The sequence below is a fragment of the Portunus trituberculatus genome, chromosome 29 (assembly GCF_017591435.1).
Source record: "Portunus trituberculatus isolate SZX2019 chromosome 29, ASM1759143v1, whole genome shotgun sequence".
NCBI lineage: Eukaryota > Metazoa > Arthropoda > Malacostraca > Decapoda > Portunidae > Portunus > Portunus trituberculatus.
In genome coordinates, this window is record NC_059283.1 from 10909970 (window position 1) to 10928149 (window position 18180).

General features: G+C 42.1%; 1 protein-coding gene across 2 annotated transcripts in view; it reads right to left on the reverse strand.

Moving 5' to 3' along the window:
* Positions 1–210: 210 nt before the first annotated feature.
* The window catches only part of LOC123510639 (doublesex and mab-3 related transcription factor 3, truncated-like), a 30130-nt gene continuing 12160 nt past the window's right edge, over positions 211–18180 (reverse strand). Inside the window, exons 2-4 of one of the 2 annotated variants that reach the window (XM_045265952.1) lie at positions 16974–17138; positions 8876–9011; positions 211–1728 (exon numbers count right to left, since the gene is read on the reverse strand). In XM_045265952.1, coding sequence (XP_045121887.1) covers positions 755–1728; positions 8876–9011; positions 16974–17138 — 1275 coding nt within the window. In that variant the 3' untranslated portion in view covers positions 211–754. The remainder of the gene's footprint in view (positions 1729–8875; positions 9012–16973; positions 17139–18180) is intronic. The other variant, XM_045265954.1, reaches the window with a different exon arrangement.

Genomic DNA, 18180 nt, shown 5'->3' on the forward strand with positions numbered 1-18180 from the left:
TCTATCTGTCTATCTATTTACCTATCTTTCTATGTATTTGTTTCTATCTATTTTTCAAACTATTTTTACATCGAGAGAGAGAGAGAGAGAGAGAGAGAGAGAGAGAGAGAGAGAGAGAGAGAGAGAGAGAGCGTGTGTGTGTAACCAAGTGAAATATACATAACGATCCATCACGTGGCGAGAATTACAGGTAGAAAAAAGACACACAGGTAAATGGACATAGGTATTTTTATTCCTTAGGAGGTACAAGAATTGTCTACAAGGTACGATAACACTATGGAACACAAAACACTACTAAGCTATACACGTGGAACGAAAACACCTGGAATAGAAGTCATTATCATACACCTACAGTACAGTACAGTACAACTACATACAGTACAGTAATGGTCGTCACCTCACTCATCATTACGGCTCGTAGGAAGGTTACGCGTCAGGTTGGTTCACTTGTTAGATTAATCATCATTCGTTTATTTAGGTCAGCTTCGTGTGTATTGTCACTTGGAAAAGTTGTTTTACCTATCTTTTTTTTTTTTTGTAAAGGTAATGATGGCAATACCTGTGTGTGTGTGTGTGTGTGTGTGTGTGTGTGTGTGTGTGTGTGTGTGTGTGCTTCTAAAGTGACACAATCTGCCAGTTAGTGAGTCAGTCAGCTGATCAGGCGTCGCGGCCACTTGATCCCTCTGATCTTGCTGAGACAGATCCTGGAGAGAAGGGCGGAGCGACGGGCGGCGGGCGGCGGGCGGCGGGCGCCTCAGGCACTATCCTCGGCCGCTGGGGACCGCAGACGCAGGTCAGGGCGCAGGTCAAAGTTGAGGCGCAGGTCTGGGCGTGTCAGGAGGTCGTGACGCATGGAGTACTCGGTGAGGTGGTCACGAGGCCGCGCCAGGTCCCCGTCAGCAGGATCTGGGGAGGAGTCGTGGTGGTAGTGGCGGTGCAGCGGCAGGGGCGGCAACACGGGAAGCAAGGGTGGCAGTAGGGGCGGGTAGGACAGGGGCAGCAGGGGCGGCGCGAAGCGAGCATCGCCGTACAGGGGCACACGCGGCACCACGCCGCCTGCCAGGTAGTTCTGGTGGGCGGGCGGGGGCGCCGCGCCACCCGCTAAGGGTGTGAATGCAGACTTAGCGCTGCCAAGGCTGGGTTTGGGTGGCGAGAGTGGGCGCGGCGGGTGGTCGAGGGGGCGGGGTGCAGGGGCCGAGGGGCGCCGCTGCGCCTCGCCCACAGACAGGAAGTGTTCGATGGCCCGCAGCAAGTCGCCGCCGCAGCCAGACAGCACCAGCTCCAACACGCCGCGCCGCTCCCCCGGGAAGATCCTCAGCAGGATGTCAACGCCGTCCATAGAGGCCGCGTCCTCCCGCCGTACCTCCGTCACCTCGCGACTCTCCGCGCCGCCCTCTACACTCGGCGGGATGTCCACGGGAGATTCGCTCATCCCCGGTGCCTCCACTGCTGGGGGCCGCGCCTCCGGCTGCGGCGCCGCGGGCGTGAGCGGCGCCTCCCGGGGCGGCTCTGCGGGGATCTGAGAGGGTCCGCTGTGGGCGACCACGTGGTCCATGTGGGTGACCATGTGGTGTGTGGAGGGCCGCGGCGGCGTGTGGCCCGTGTCCTCTTCGGAGACCGCCGCCCCAGCGGTGGTAGTGGTGGAGGTGGAGGTGGGTGACATGGCGGGGGAGATCGTGGGGGAGGTCACACTTTCCGGCCGCTCCTCTTCTGGCCCGTCCTCGCCTTCTGCAGGGGATAACACATCAATTATCTCCCGCCCTTACATCTCATTTCTCGCCCTTCACCCATACACGCCTCACACATACACCTTTCACCCTGTACCTTGCACCCTGCACCCTGCACCCAGCACCCTTCAGTCTTCCCACCCCTCTCTTCTTGGCAAGGCCAGAAAGCTCCTGGCCGGCCATCACCATGAGGTATTAGTCCCTGTCACATGTAAGGTCTTAGAGCCAAACAAACCACGAACCAAGACTTCACCACAAGAATAATGTGCACTTACTAATTAGTTGTATCTGTATTTGTAATAAAAACACCACTAGACAGGAGCGTCTCTCGGGCCATCGCGGTCCCAGATTATCAAGGCAGATGTCTTAATAAAACAGAGAGAAGACAGAGCAGGAATAGACTAATTTATCTAAGTGTGTGTGTGTTTCACTGTTTGATCTGCTGCAGTCTCTGACGAGACAGCCAGACGTTACCCTACGGAACGAGCTCAGAGCTCATTATTTCCGATCTTCGGATAGGCCTGAGACCAGGCACACACCACACACCGGGACAACAAGGTCACAACTCCTCGATTTACATCCCGTACCTAATCACTGCTAGGTGAACAGGGACTACACGTGAAAGGAGACACACCCAAATATCTCCACCCGGCCGGGGAATCGAACCCCGGTCCTCTGGCTTGTGAAGCCAGTGTGTGTGTGTGTGTGTGTGTGTGTGTGTGTGTGTGTGTGTGTGTGTGTGTGTGTGTGTGTGTGTGTGTTCAAAATGGAATAAAACAGGGAGAAGACAAAGGAGGAACAGACTAATTCACCCATGCTTGTGTGGGTGGGTATGAGTGTTGGGAGGAGTGGAAGTGTGTACATTCAAAATGGAATCAAGTGACACACACACACACACACACACACACACACACACACACACACACACACACACACTTATAAACCACGCAGGAATTAATACATCCGGGCTTGAAATACACAGACCACCGCAGTGACTAGCCAGCGAGCCAGCGAGACAGGCAGCTGATCGGTGTAAACTCGCCAGCAACATGACCCAGCTGGCAGGCCCTTCCTTCGCTCCCCCTTTTCCCCTCCCACCTGACTCAAGTTACACAAGGAGCATAAGGCGTTTTTACCCGGCAACTTAGCAGGATTATGTGCCCTAGGTTACGTTGTGGTTAGGTTTGTGTTACTACCAGTGGCTTCCATTAGCGCCTGGCGTAGCGTAAGTGGCCGCCATTTAAGAAAAACATCTTCCGTGCTACAGTAACTAGCAGGAAACAGGAGAGAGTGTGGGACCGTGGGCGGGTTAGCACAAGGACGAAGGGAACTATACTTAGAAGGAGAGAAGGAAAAATGTCGACCAGGCTAAGGAAAATAAGGGAACGAACAGATGAGTATAGCAAGAAAATCAGAAAACGAAGAATGAAAAGAGAAAAGATAGAAGAAAAATAAAGGAAGGAACAGCGAAATAGAGCAAGGAAACCAAAAAATGAAGAATGCGTTGAAGAAGAGAGAGAAGAAAAATGTTGATCAGAGTAAAAAAATAAGGAAATGAAACAAACAAAGAAATAAAGCAAGAAAATTAGAAAATGAAGAATGAGTCAAAGAAGGAAAATAAACTAAAATGATATTGAAGAAGGACGAGAGAAACTTAGCTTAGAAGGAGAGAAGTGGAAGATACGAAGGGGTGATAAACAATAAGGCAATGATAAAGAAGAATTAGAAAGCAAAGATGAGGATGATAACTGGATAAGGACAAAGATAATTATTTAGAAGGGAATGAAAAAATGAGAACCATAAAAAAAAAGATAAGGTAGCGAAGCGAAGGATATTTGAAAGATAAAAACGAAAAAGAAAAAAGAAAAGAAAATAAATCAAGTAAGAAACACGAAAAATAATGTTGAAAAAAAGATAAAATAGGAAAAAGAAGAATTAAGAACAAAAACTCGTCAGAAAGAGAGAAAAATAATGAAAGTAAAATAAAAGAAGATAAAAAGATAAGCACGAAAGGAAGAAAAAGAGCAAATATTGAAACAAATCAAGGACGAAACTTACCAAAAAAAAAAAAGGAAAAAAAGTAAATGGAAGAAAATCAAAACGGGGAAAAATAATGAAAGCTAAAAGAAGAACAAGAACGAAAGTAAGAAAAAAGAGCAAACAATGAAACAAATGAAGGACGAAACATAAAAAAAGATGTGGAAGAAAATAAAAAAAGGGCATAACAAGAAAGAAGAATAAGAGAAATTTAAATGACGAAGTGGAAGAACATTGTGAGGAATTATTAAGACGAAAGAGAAGAGAAAGACCAACAAAATGATTAGTGAACAAGAAGAGACCAAATGAAAAAGTGAAAGAAAAGAAAATCAAAACAGGAATAGAAGAAATGAGGAATAAGAGAGATTTAAATGACGAAGAGGAAGCAGAAGGACATTGTGAGAACGAAAAAGAAGACAAAGAAGACCAACAAGATAATTAGTGACCAAGACGAGACCAAATGAAGAAGTGAAAGAAAAGAAAATCAAAACATGAATAGAAGAAATGAGGAATAAATGACGAAGAGGAAGCAGAAGGACATTGTGACGAATAATTAAGACGAAACAGATGACAAAGAAGACCAACAAGATAATTAGTGAGCATGACGAGAACAAAAAAATGAAGTGAAAGAAAAGAAAATCAAAACAGGAATAAAAAAAATAAGGAATAAAAGAGATTTAAATGACGAAGTGGAAGATGAACACTGTGAGGAATTATTAAGACGAAAGAGAAGACAAAAACCAACAAGATGATTAGTGAACAAGATGAGGCTGAAACAAGAAGGATGATAAGGCAAGGAGATAATTACTGAATAAAACAACGTGTAAACAAGAGAGAGAGAGAGAGAGAGAGAGAGAGAGAGAGAGAGAGAGAGAGAGAAGAAACAAAAGCTACATCGTGAAGGAAGGAAAAAAATAAGCTGGAGTGTTTTAAGAATGGCTAAAAATAAACATAGATATAAAAAAAATGAATAGAAATGTTTAACTATAAGGAAGAAAATATGACGGAAGAGAATAATTAAAGAAAAAGAAGAAGGAAAAGAATAAAAGTAGATTAAAGAATGATAAACGAAAAAAAAAATCAGTTAGAAAAATATTAAGAGAGAGAGAGAGAGAGAGAGAGAGAGAGAGAGAGAGAGAGAGCAGCAGGAAAGAGCTAATAAGAGAAGACTAGCATGAGTGATAACAGTGACAGCAGGGATACAACGACTGTATTTTGAGGGGAACGTGAGAGGGGTGGGAAATCTCTCTCTCTCTCTCTCTCTCTCTCTCTCTCTCTCTCTCTCTTGTTTCGTTCTATTCACTTGTCCTTCATTTTCTTCACCTCCTTTTATATAACCCTCTTTTCCTACTTCAATCCTTGTCCTCAATATCTCCTTCCTTTTCCTCCCTCCTCCTCCTCCTCCTCCTCCTCTTCCTCCTCTTCCTTCTTCTTCTCCTCCTCCTCTTCCTCCTTGACTCCTCCGTCTCCTGGTGTCCCCCTTCTGCCACAAACAAACAGGAGAGAGGCAGGACGGGAAGGTGTCACTTAGGGCGATCATGAGACGGGACGCAGAGTCATCTTGGCGCCAACTTTCCTCACCCTCCACCATCGCACCCGCTAACGCCGCCACCAGGCTCACCCGTCGCTACCACCACCACCACTACCACTATTACTACTACTACTACTACTACTACTACTACTACTACTGTTTCTACTATTACTATTACTACTGTTCTTGCAGCATCTTATTTTTATTAGTAGTCTCACTCATCGTCTTCCTCTTCCTACTTCTACTACTTCTACTATTACTACTACTACTACTACTACTACTACTACTACTACTACTACTACTGTCATCATCCTCATCATTGGTATGTGTCAGCTTTTACTACTAATCTCCTTCCCATTCTCCTCCTCCTCCATCTACTACTACTACTACTACTACTACTGCTACGTCGTCATCACCACCACCATCACCACCACCACCACCTCCGCCATCACCACCACCTCTACTTAAGATATTGTCTGCCCGGATGAAGTTCGTTGTTGTAATTGGTGAAGAACAACACACACACACACACACACACACACACACACACACACACACACACACACACACACACACACACCTGTAAATAAACGGTAAGGTGTGACAGGCAAGGGCGGGGCGGTAAGTTAAGCCACCTGTAAGCTAATGAAGTGGCTAACGAATACAGACTTCCAGAGGTATTGAGGCAGAAGGAGCGAGACAAGGAGGAGGAGGAGGAGGAGGAGGAAGAGGAAGAAGAATAAGAGGAGGAGGACTACTACTACTACTACTACTACTGTTGCTGCTGCTGCTACTATTACTACTACAACTACTACTACTACTACTACTACTACTACTTCTTGCAACATCTTATTTTTAGTAGTATTCTCACTCATCGTCTTCCTCTTCCTACGTCTATTAGAGGTATTGAGGCAGAAGGAGCGAGACGAGGAGGAGGAGGAGGAGGAGAAAGAAGAGGAAAAGGAGGAAGAAGACCCCTGCCACACTCATATAACACCACGTAACACACTCCATATGTCTGAAAGGAAGGGCGGGAGGAAGAGAAGAGAGCGGTTTATGATCTTGTATATTTTTGAAACGAACAGGAAAGAGCGACTGCAAATAATCAACAAAGGGATTCACTCGTTTAGTCAAGGGAAAATGTACTCGAGCGTTTGTTGACCGTTCCCACCAGCTTATCGCATGGATGGCCCGCTCGGTAACCTGATTATTTTGAAGGCTGAGATGTGATGCTTGGGAAGAGTTGGTTGCTGCTACTGTTGTTATTGTTGTTGTTGTTGTTGTTGTTGAAGATTTTGATATGGTGTTGGTAATATTCTTTTTCTTCTTTCTTCTTCTTCCTTTTTTTCTTCTTCTTTTTTCTTTTTTTTTCTTCTTCTTCTTTCTTCTTCTTCTTCTTCTTCTTCTTCTTCTTCTTCTTCTTCTTCTTCTTCTTCTTCTTCTTCTTTTCTTCTTTTTTTTCTTTTTCTTCTTCTTTCTTTCTTTCTTCTTCTTCTTTTCTTTATCTTTTCAAATTCTTCTTCTTCTTCTTCTTCTTCTTCTTCTTTTTCTTCTTCTTCTTTTTCTAATTCTTCTTTTCTTCTTTTCTTCTTCTTCTTCTTCTTCTTCTTCTTCTTGTTCTTCTTGTTCTTCTTGTTCTTCTTGTTCTTCTTCTCTTTTCTTCTTCTTCTTCTTCTTCTTCTTCTTCTTCTTCTTCTTCTTCTTCTTCTTCTTCTTTTCTTTTACTTTCTTCTTTTTTCTTCTTTATCTTTTCTTTATCTTTTATCTAATTCTTCTTCTTCTTCTTCTTCTTCTTCTTCCTTTCCTTTTTCTTCTTTCTTTTTTCTTTTCTTCTTCTCTCTTCTTTTTTTTCTTCTTCACTTCTTCTTCTTTTTTTTTTTCATTTTTTCTTTTTCTTTTCTTTCATCTTTTTCTGCTTCTATTCTATTTTATTGTTGTTGTTGTTGTTGTTGTTGTTGTTGTTGTTCTTCTTCTTCTTCTTCATATTGGAATAAACTTTCAAATTCTCTTGTATTTCTAACACTTTTGGGGAAGCGTAAATATTTGCATAGGATTCGCAAATACACATCTACATTTTTCTTCCTTCCTTTACCTATTTATTTATTCATCATTATTACTGTTATCACAAATTTTCGGGGAGATTCAGCAGTAAATATTTCCAGTCACTATTTCTTCATCGTTTCTCATTCCAGGCCACACCGCTACTACTCTCAAAGACACAGAGACGATTAACTAATTTTCAAGAGTATTTTTGACTGTTGATATTGTAGAAATCTTGTTAATGTGTCACTGGAACCATAAAGAACACCCTTGAGAACCAGTGTAACTTCAACTAGAGTCTATTGAAAGTCAGGAAGGAGGGACATGGAGTTGTTTTTAGATTACAGTTCAAGATATGATGGTAAACTCCCTCTCGTGAGCAGCCTCCCTTCACACCTGCTTGGGGAACCTTTCATGGGTACGTAGCAAAGTGATTGGTAGCGAAAAGTATACACACGTCTGCCTTGCGTCTGAGGAACTTAATCAGTGTACCATGACGCGTTTCCATATTCACTATTTGGTGATTTTACATAGCTTCAGAAACACATATGGGGATCAAGATGCATTTTCATATTCATTCTGCTTACTATTTAGCGATTTTATACAGTTTCAGATACTTATGTGGGGATCAAAATAGTGAAGACTCTTATAATTAATCTTCTGACCTCCATAGATCCTTCTTAATGTCAATAAAATAGTCTAATCGTACTCAAATCTCAAGGTAAAAAAAAAGTGTCCCAGTACTAAAGGGTTAACAATCTTCACAGCACGGCCCACACATCCGTCGCTGAGGGCCAGGCGGGTTCCTCTTTTATCCTTTATTGTTTCTAAATCTACTATTGAGCGGTAATGAGGAAATTCACTCAAGAGGTTTGCAATCTTTCCTCGATGGTCAGAATTGAGAAATACACCGCAAATATTCTCTCGCGTGTCAAATACAGAAAGATCCACAAAGCTAATCGTGTATTACAGTTCGCCTTTAGGAGTGTTAGGAGTATATAAGTCCCAAAGCAACGTTAAGACCCTATTTTGCATTAATCAGGCCGCATCTAAATTACTATGTGCAGTTCAAGTCGCCATATTACCGGTTCCAGGTTAGTTAGAGTCAATTCAGCGGAGAATGACTAAAGAAAACAGAAGGGACTCAATAATGCTTACGAGAACAAGAGCGATTTACATTGGCTTAACCCCTTCAATACTGGGACACATTTTTACCTTGGGATTTGTGTATGATTAGACCATTTTATTGACACTAGGATGAGTCTATGGAGGCAGGAGATTGAAGGCCAGAGTCTTCACTATCTTAATTCCCACATAAGTTTCTGAAGCTGTGTAAAATCACTAAATAATAAACAGAATTGATATGAAATTGTGTCATGCCATACTGAAGGGGTTAAGAGTGGATGCTACACTGGTATTTTAGTGGACTGAGGAATATAACAAAAGTGATATAAACAAAACCCTGTATTTCCTCACCGCCACAATCCCTTCACTGCTCTATTATAATCTTTACAAGGTCAGATAAGGTCGCCGTGCTTACCCTTGACCAGCGGCTCTGTGACGGGCAGGCCAAAGATGGGGCCCTGCGGCAGGAAGGGGCAAGCCGTACCTGTCGCCGCCACCCTGAAGGAGATGGCGATGGCGTCCTCGGCTGCCTGTTGTCTCTTCAGCGCCACCTGCAGGAAGGCAAAGTGAAGTGAAGTGAGTGGTGGAAGAGTGAAGGAAAGTTTGTATTTAGAATTATAATGTTTGTGTTTACGTTAAGAGACAGCATGGTTAAAAAAAATTCACGTTTATAGTCGTGTATGTAAAGAAAACAACAAAGATAAGTGTTGGAAAAAAAAATTGTATGAGTGTTTTTAGATAAGTAATATCTGTGTTTGCGTCACTAGAAAGCTAAGAGGCTGTACAAATCCATGTGTTTGTATAAAAAAAGAAAAAATAATGAGAGTATCATGCATTACTTTCTTCATATACAATTTAGTGACAAGAAGTACCGCTTTACGTATATGATGACGTGCAATACATTCTAATCTTATGAATCTATTCTTATTCAGCTCACAATGAAAGTAAGATAATTCCCAGTTATTGTTATGAAGGGAATTATTGCCTTATAACACCGCATTACTTGTTGCTGTCGCAGTCATTCACTCGGCCAAGCAACACAATGCGTCTGTCATCAGGGAACGTTCGTGACACTGAGACCCATCAACACTCGCATGGACGAAAGTATTTAGTGGTGGAGACGGGAAGGAAAAGCTGAGGTTAGGGACCACTGTACAGACTGACACCCTGACTCTGATGCTGTACTGGGAACATATATTGAAAGACCTCTTTGCCACACTTCTTTTAAAAGGTCCTAGTCGGGGTGTTTTTTGAGATTTTAGAGGCTGATTGACACGATTTCTTTACCATTGATACGAAACGCTCTTAGGAATTAGGTTATTCCTGTCTGAACAGTATAGCATTACTCCAGAGAAGCAGAAGAAATAAACAGATAGGAAATAGAGTAATACATCGTTAGTGAGCAGTGAAAGTCTAGGTGAAGGAAGGAAAGAAGTATATAGATCACTGGACGTTATTGAGTGAGCATTGAAAGTCTAGGAGGTGAAGGAAGGAAGTAACAGTGTATAGATTCATAGGACATCTCTGTGGTCTTTGAAAATAGTCGTGATAAGAGAGCAAAGCGTTTCAGTATGCGTGGCCGCTAACAGAACGTAGGTGGATTAAGACTTGTGCATGTGAGTCTCGGGTACAGTAAATGACTAACATGCCAACCAGTACAGCTGTTCGTCCCCTCGTGTGAGTAAGTTGGCACACACACACACACACACACACACACATATAAATCAAAAGGCCATCTAGGGAGCCACAGTATCAAACACAAGATGGTGATTGGCTGTTACACGCATCCCAGCTGGCCAATCACGAAACACAATACTCCTCACTCCATCTCGGGTATCTAAAGCTTCGCGGCGGCGCTTCGGAACCTTTGAAGCTCCGAAGATACCATCAAGGCCCCGCTGCCGCTAAGTAGTGGCTGAATAGTACGTACTGCCAGGGGTGGGTGGCACTTCATGGCACTGGGAGGGTGAATGTGTGAGCGGCTGATTTATACGACCTTGTAGGGGATACTTTTGTTGTTGTTGTTGTTGTTGTTGTTGTTGTTGTTGTTGTTGTTGTTAATCCTTCAATTATTTTCACAAACACACTAATTGTTTATATTGTAATATTAATTGTTGGTGCGTTAACAGTAGTAATAGCATTCTTATTAGTATCAGTATTATTATTATTATTATTAGTAGTAGTAGTAGTAGTCGTTGTTGTTTTTGTTATTATTGTTATTGTTGATGCTGATGTTGTTCTTGTTGTTATAGTTGTTGTTGTTGTTGATGTTATAGTAATAATAGTGGTGGTGGTGGTGGTGGTAATGGTGGTGGTGGGGTGGTGATTGTGCAAATAAAAGTAGTAGTAGTAGTAATAGTAGTAGTAGTAGTAGTAGTAGTAGTAGTAGTAGTAGTAGTAGTAGTAGCAGCAGCACGATATTAAGTACGAGTCGGGTTTCGATTTTCACCAAAGTTGTCAGATTTCGATCTCAAAAGAAGGTTGATTCAATATTGTTTTATGACTAAGTGTGTATTTTTCACTGACATATTTACCATTGAATTCTTGCAATAAACATATCAACAACCCATAATAACTGCATTTCACTTCTTTCATTTCATCCTTGCAAATTAACTTAACAAATGGCGCTGAACACTGAAAGCCACGTCACCAGAAACTATCGTACATTTGCTCTGGATCAGATAATACATCACTCATTGTCTGCTAAACTTTGCTCTCCTTCACATTCCTTATCGCTCCCTTCATGAATTTACCTCAACCTGAAACTCAATAATGGAGAGAAAACACAACTAGCTAAAAGACAAGTAGAAGACATGAAGCTAAACAGAGGAATTTATCTATTAACTCTGAGTCGGTTGGTCGCCATTAACAACGATAAGAATAATACTTCAGCCCGCCGCCCACTCAAGATTCCTACGCATACTTGTCGCTTCCCCTTTCCTCTCAAGCCAAGGCGGAGGAAGAGGCGGTGAGTCTATCTTCCTTGGCTAAGACGGAGATTTCTGCGGTGAATGTAGCCTCCACCTGGTGCTGGCTGCTGCCCGACAACCACTTACACGAGGAGAAAGAAGAGGAGAGGAGGAGGAGGAGGAATGACACACACCAAATGGCCATAGACACTCCCGTCATCTCAACCCAAGGTACAGATAATTAAGAGTCAATATTTTTCTTTCTCTTCTCCAGTGGGTGACGAAGGGCAGTGAGGGCAGTGAGGCGGGAGGCCCCGTGCCGCACCACAAGGCCGCGCCACACCAGGGTTCACTCAGGGTGTTGAAAGGGGCGGTGATGGAAACAAAAGTATGATTCTAGGTTTGCAATGGATGAACTCATTTGAACACGTTACTTGTTTGAGAGACGGGCCGGCTGCTGTGTCTTTTTTCTCCATCGTGGCGTAAGTGGCTGCTCTTCTAGTGTTTAGACTAAGGATTAGCAAGGGAGAGATTTTCCCTCGTACTCCTCTGCATGGATCGCGGAAGTTTGCCGGCAATGTTGTCATCTTATGTTGATGTTTTTAGCTTCTGAAAGGTAAATGAATAAAAAAAAATTGCGGGTACATAATTTTTCTTTGGTTTATGCACGTCAAGCTACGCTCTGCTGGGAGCTGTTGTTTTACTGTCATCTTTCCGAGGGTTTGCCTGGCGCAGTCTATAACCCGGTGGTCAGACGCAGCGACGCTGGCCATAAGCTCCTATTATTGTTGTTGTGTATGCTCTTCAAATCATTATTCCTTTTTATATAACCACAAGTAATTTGCATGAAAACCTGTGTAGCATACGGACATTAATAAGTTCAAACTGTATGTAAATCGATGCTCATCCTTTAACAAGGTGCGGCTACGTCACGCTTAGCACCTTACAGACTCCATTGACTCGTGGTCGTGGACAGTCACATACACTGGCACGTTGGAGATCCATGCAGGTAAATGTAAGATTTTTTGTAGCAGGGACTGATAATGACAGACCAAGCTGATTGTGCAAGTTGTCTATAAGTATTGTGATATGTTGAGAGAGTTTCTATGGCAATATATGTGGTATTTTGTGTGAAATTTGTTCGTATTTTGACGATATAGGCCGCTCCATCGAGAAATGTCAGAGAGAGAGAATTGCCTTTCCTCGACCCCAGGATGCGGGGCGCGATCAGTGAAACAGACCACTTGATGGCTGGCGGAGACCTGTCGGTGACGGTGAGGCTACAGTCAACTCATCATTCATTATATATGGTGGAGAATGAAAAAATGAAAGAGGAACACAGCAAGGTATGTTCTGCGCCCTTCAGGGATGCCGTGTGTCAGGTGTTGACGGCTTCTGCTTTCTTATTTTCTTTATTTAATCTTATTCTATTGTTATTGTTTAACGATCTTATTACCTGTTCTTAATGCATTTATATATACTTCAGAATGTCCTCTTAGTGTTTTAAGCTTTGGAATGTTTTGTTCGTGCGTGATTAAAAGAAAAAAAAAGTATTATGCACCGCTTTGATAAGAAAATAATGAATAGATAGACAAATAGATAGATAAATAGAATACAAAAAGAGTCTATAAATGCCGTGTGGTGTATTACTGTTAGTTAATGGTGCGTACATTACATTTCGTATTGAAACTAAGGAGTATCAGCGCACGAATGTCATGAAGTCATCGTACTCAGGGAGTCTCAGGCGTCACCTCAACACTGTGTCCGAACCCGTGCATGCCGTGCTGGAAACTTTAGGAATACTGACACTTACTAAATAATATACACCGAACACTTCTAAATACAATTGTTCGTACTAAATAATAAAACAACTAGTGCTATACCTGTATATATTATTAACAGTGACGATATGATTATTCTAGGCGGCAGCGCATGAATTAATTCGGTGAGGTGGGTTGCTTTTGGGCGCGCAAGTTTAATTTCTGATGTAGACAGTGATGAGATTGAGTGGATGCTTGGCGCTTACTTCCCCGTGGTTTTCTTAACTCTCTGCAGGTGGCGATGAAGTTATTACATAGATGGTGCCACGAATGCCTTACGATGAGCCTAGAGAACCTTGTAATGTGAAAGCTTGATGAGATTATAACTTAGGGCTCGTAAGAATCACATCCTTAACCACTTCAATACTAGGACACGTTTTACCTTGAGATTTGTGTACCATTAAACCATTTTATTGACATTAGGAAGGGTCTATGGAGGTCAGAAGATTAATGGCCACAGTCTCCACTATCTTAATTCCTCACATAAGTTTCTGAAGCTGTATAAGATCACTAAATAATACTGTGACATTTTACCTTGAGATTTGTGTACCATTAAACCATTTTATTGACATTAGGAAGGGTCTATGGAGGTCAGAAGATTAATGGCCACAGTCTTCACTATTTTAATTCCTCACATAAATTTCTTAAGCTGTATAAAATCATCAAATAAACAGAATGAATATGGAAACGCGTCATGGTACTGAAGGGGTTAACAGCAACAGATTATGCCTTCCAACTGTGTTCTTGCTACATGTCAGGCAGTGCACGGGAAGGGTTCATGGTGAAGTTACCTCGTAGATTGTGCCAAGAAAGCTATACGGTGAGCACAGAGAACCTTGTAATGTGAGAGATGAGTGAGATGATGCTAATGTCAGGCAGTGCGCGGGAAAGGCTCGTGGTATTGTGAATATAATTTTTAGAGTGATTTGCCTGTCTTTCTGGTACCTTTGGATACTGTATATTATGTGTTGCTGTATATTGCGTGTATTCTCAGCACAAAAGCCAAGTTATTTCTCTGTTATCTGCTATATTCTCTTATGAAAGCTTGCGAGAAACGCCGGAGCATCTTCACTATTCTATAAGTCTCTCTCTCTCTCTCTCTCTCTCTCTCTCTCTCTCTCTCTCTCTCTCTCTCTGTAACGCAAGGTGGTAGTTCTTATTCTGATTAAGTTATTTCTTCCTGGTGTTTGTTTAGTACCATGTCACGTTTTCATATTCATTCTGGTTACTACTTTATACAGCTTCAAAACTTATGTCGGGGATTAAACTAGACTCATGCCATTATTCCTTTGACCTCCATAGACCCTTCCTGATGCATATAAAATCGTCTAATCATAACGAAAAGTCATGGTAAGAAAATGCATCTCGATACTGAAGGAGTTAATATTTCTTTTGATTTTCTATCCACTCAGGTTGTCCTGCTGAGTGTGAAGGGTGTGTGTATGGTTCTGTGGCGGTATGGGGGAAATATGGAGAAAAGTGTGTGAGGGAGGAGAAAAGTGGAGGTAACAGAGAGAGAGAGAGAGGTTAGTGTGAATGTCAGGCTAACACGAGGTTCAGAGGCGGGCATTACATTCACTTTACATAACATATCTAGTGATTTTAACCTCTTCAATACTGAGACGCATTTTTTCCATGGTTTTTAGGTATAATTAGACGATTTTATTTGCATTAGGAAGAGTCTATAGAGGACAAAAGATTAATGGCCGGAGTCTTCACTATTTTAATACCCACATAAGTTTCTGAAGCTGTATAGAATCGCTGGAGAGTAACCAGAATGAATATGGAAACGCGGCTTGGTACTGAAGGGGTTAATAAGTTTGTTACAAAGGGTTAATTTGGAAAAGGAACAAAATAAGGAGAAAAATGCTGATATACCTGATGTTCATAATAATTAATATGGAGAATAGGGAGAAAATGTATATTCCTTGTAGTCATAATGGTAAAAGGAGGAAAAGAGAGGTGCATAATCCTAATGGTCGTAATGGTGAGTTTGTAAAATAGGGCTCACTCTGAAAAGGAAGAAAATAGGGGGAAATATATAATCCTTGTAGTTATAATGGTAAAAGGAAGAAAAAAAAGAAAAAGTGCATAATTCTAATGGTGATAATGGCGAGTTTGTAAAATAGGGCTCGCTTTGAAAAGGATGAAAATAGGGGGAAATATATAATCCTTGTAGGCATAATGGTAAAAGGAAGAAAAAAAGAGAGAAGGGGCATAATCTCAATGGTTGTAATGATGAGTTTGTTGAGAAGAAGGAAAGCAAGAAGACAGAAAGTTCCTCTCCCACCTCTACCACCACTACTGTTTTCCCGGGTCACAAATATGAGTAGCCGCGTTTTCAAGAGTGTTTCTCCAAGTAATGATGCAGAAATCTTATTACTCTGCCTCTAGAACCGTATAAGTCGTAATGGTTTTGTTACACAGGGTTCACTTTGAAAAGAAATAAAGTAAAGAAACAGAAAGTTCCTTATTTAGAAACGCTTTGCTCTCCACCACTACTGTTTTCCCGTCACAAATATGATTAGCTGCGTTTTCAAGAGTGTTTCTCCAAGTAATGATGTAGAAATCTTATAACTCTGCCTCTAGAACCGTAAAAACACCTTAAAAAAACTCGTGTCAGTTTACATATAGCCTCTTGAAATAGTGGAGGTGAAGCACAGAAAAGTTTGAGAATATGAGCCAAAGAGTTAGACTGTGGCGGTGACCAGTGTAGCTAATGTAAAGCTGATATGAAGCCACAGTCAGAAGAAGATATAAACATTACAGATTAATATAGATAACTTGGTATTTATTCAACGATAGGGAATTCTAATACAAACAGACCGCGGGATTTATCGCCACTCATGCGCCGCAAGACTTCACACTAAACTCAAGTCATAGAATAATAAATGCTGAAGACAAACGTTTTAATCACTCACGAGTAAAAAGAAAACGTAAACAACCATTTTTATGAAGGCAAAACATGCGAGATAACACAGAACATGACGAGGCGGAGAGCCAGACACACTTTATGACCAAACACTTGAAGGGCGCAATGCTTAACACACACCAAAGTAGTCACCCTCTCCTCTACCACCCCTCACCCACCATCACCCCCCTCTCACTCTCCCCTCGCCTCCATCCAGCCCTCCCGAGACACACTTTTCTCTCGGCTTTGTTTATTTGTCTCCTCGTCTCCGCCTCTCAACACTTGCAACCGACCAACGCGCTCCTGCTTGTGTCCGGGTTGGGTAATGTAGAGACGGTGCCGTGAACTACTTTAAGAGTGTTTAGTGTTGACTTCTGAACTACCTACGCCTTGCTCTCTCTCTCTCTCTCTCTCTCTCTCTCTCTCTCTCTCTCTCTCGTCTTTTTTCCTTGTTTTTTTCTCTTTAAATGTGTGTTTTTCTTCATGATATTCTCTTCTGGACTTTTTCTTATTGTTTGTGTGTTTGGAAATTCACGGATGAGAGAACACTGACACTCAGAAGGAAAGAAATGAAGAAAATGGAAGAAAAATACGTAGTTACTTATGATTTATTGAGAGAGAGAGAGAGAGAGAGAGAGAGAGAGAACAAAATAAACACAAAACAGACAAAATAATAAATAATGAAAAAATTACATACAAGTCACATTTTTAAGAGCGTCACGTCACTTTCCTCAGCAAATCAGGACAGTGAGATGCAACCCAAGAAAGTGAAGGCAGGGAGGGAAGGAGGGAGTGGAGGGAGTGAGTGGAGGGAGTGGAAGGAGTGAGGGATGGAGTGGCCTCAATTCAGGAGGTGTGTGGGGTGATACGTACGTCGAGGGGACATGGGAGTGTGGCAGACGCTGGGAGATTGGACCTCGCCCTCGCTGCCATGACCCAAGGGAGCCGAGGTGGTGCCATTCCTACGTCACTCGGCTCGTGGGGGACGGCGGCGGCGGCGCGGGGTCCAACTTCTCCAGCCATGCCCAGAATCCGTGTCTACGATCAAAGGGCAGGACATTTAGTGCCTACGGGTGTGTGACGCAGCGCCGGGGTTGTTAGACTGACAGATAGGGAGTTATAAAGGTAATAATTCATGTTTATTTGATTCAGCGCCTTGGATAAACAGCAATGGTCGTAGGTAAGCAATAAGGAGTGACTGGGGGTATTAAGTCACCTATTTTACTCAGCGCCTGGGTTAGACTGATAGATATGGAGTGATAGAGGTACTAATTCATGTTCATTTGACTCAACGCCGTAGGTAAGCAATAGGGAGTGGCTGGGGATATTAATTCACCTGTTTTACTCAGCGTCGGGTTGTTAGACTGATAGATAGGGAATTTATAGAGGTAGTAATTCATGTTTATTTGATTCAATGCCGTAGATAATGGGGTATTAATTCACCTATTTTATTCACCGCCTGGGTTAAAGTAAGAGATAGGAAGGATAAGAGTATCAAATTTATGTTCATTTGACTCAACGCCATGAATAAACCACAATATATAAGTAATGACGGTAAGCAAGCAAAAAGGAGTGACTAGGCCTCCCCTCCTCTTGCGGCCTCCCTGCACAAGGCTTTCTTCTTCCTCTCATCCCTATTCACTCCAGTTCTCTACCGCAACAGTTAACCAATACTCTCAAGCATTCAGACCTTTCACTGGTAAACTCTGGAACTCCCTACCTGCTTCTGTATTTCCTTCTTCCTACGACTTGTTTTGTTTTAAGAGGGAGGTGTCAAGACATTTATTCCTTAATTTTTGGCTAACTCTTTACTTATCTTTTAGGGAACTGCACTCAAATGGGCCTTTTTTTTTTTAATATTTTGTTGCCCTTGGCTGGCTTCTCTCCTATATATATAAAAAAAAGGGTATTAATCCACCTACTGTCTGTTTAACTAAGAGATAGTGAGTTATAAGGGTATTAATTCATGTTCAATTAACTCAACGCCATAAATAAACAGCAATAAGTAATGACCGTATGTAAGCAATTTATAAGGAGTGACTGGGATATTAATTCACCTATTTTACTCAGCGCCGTGGTT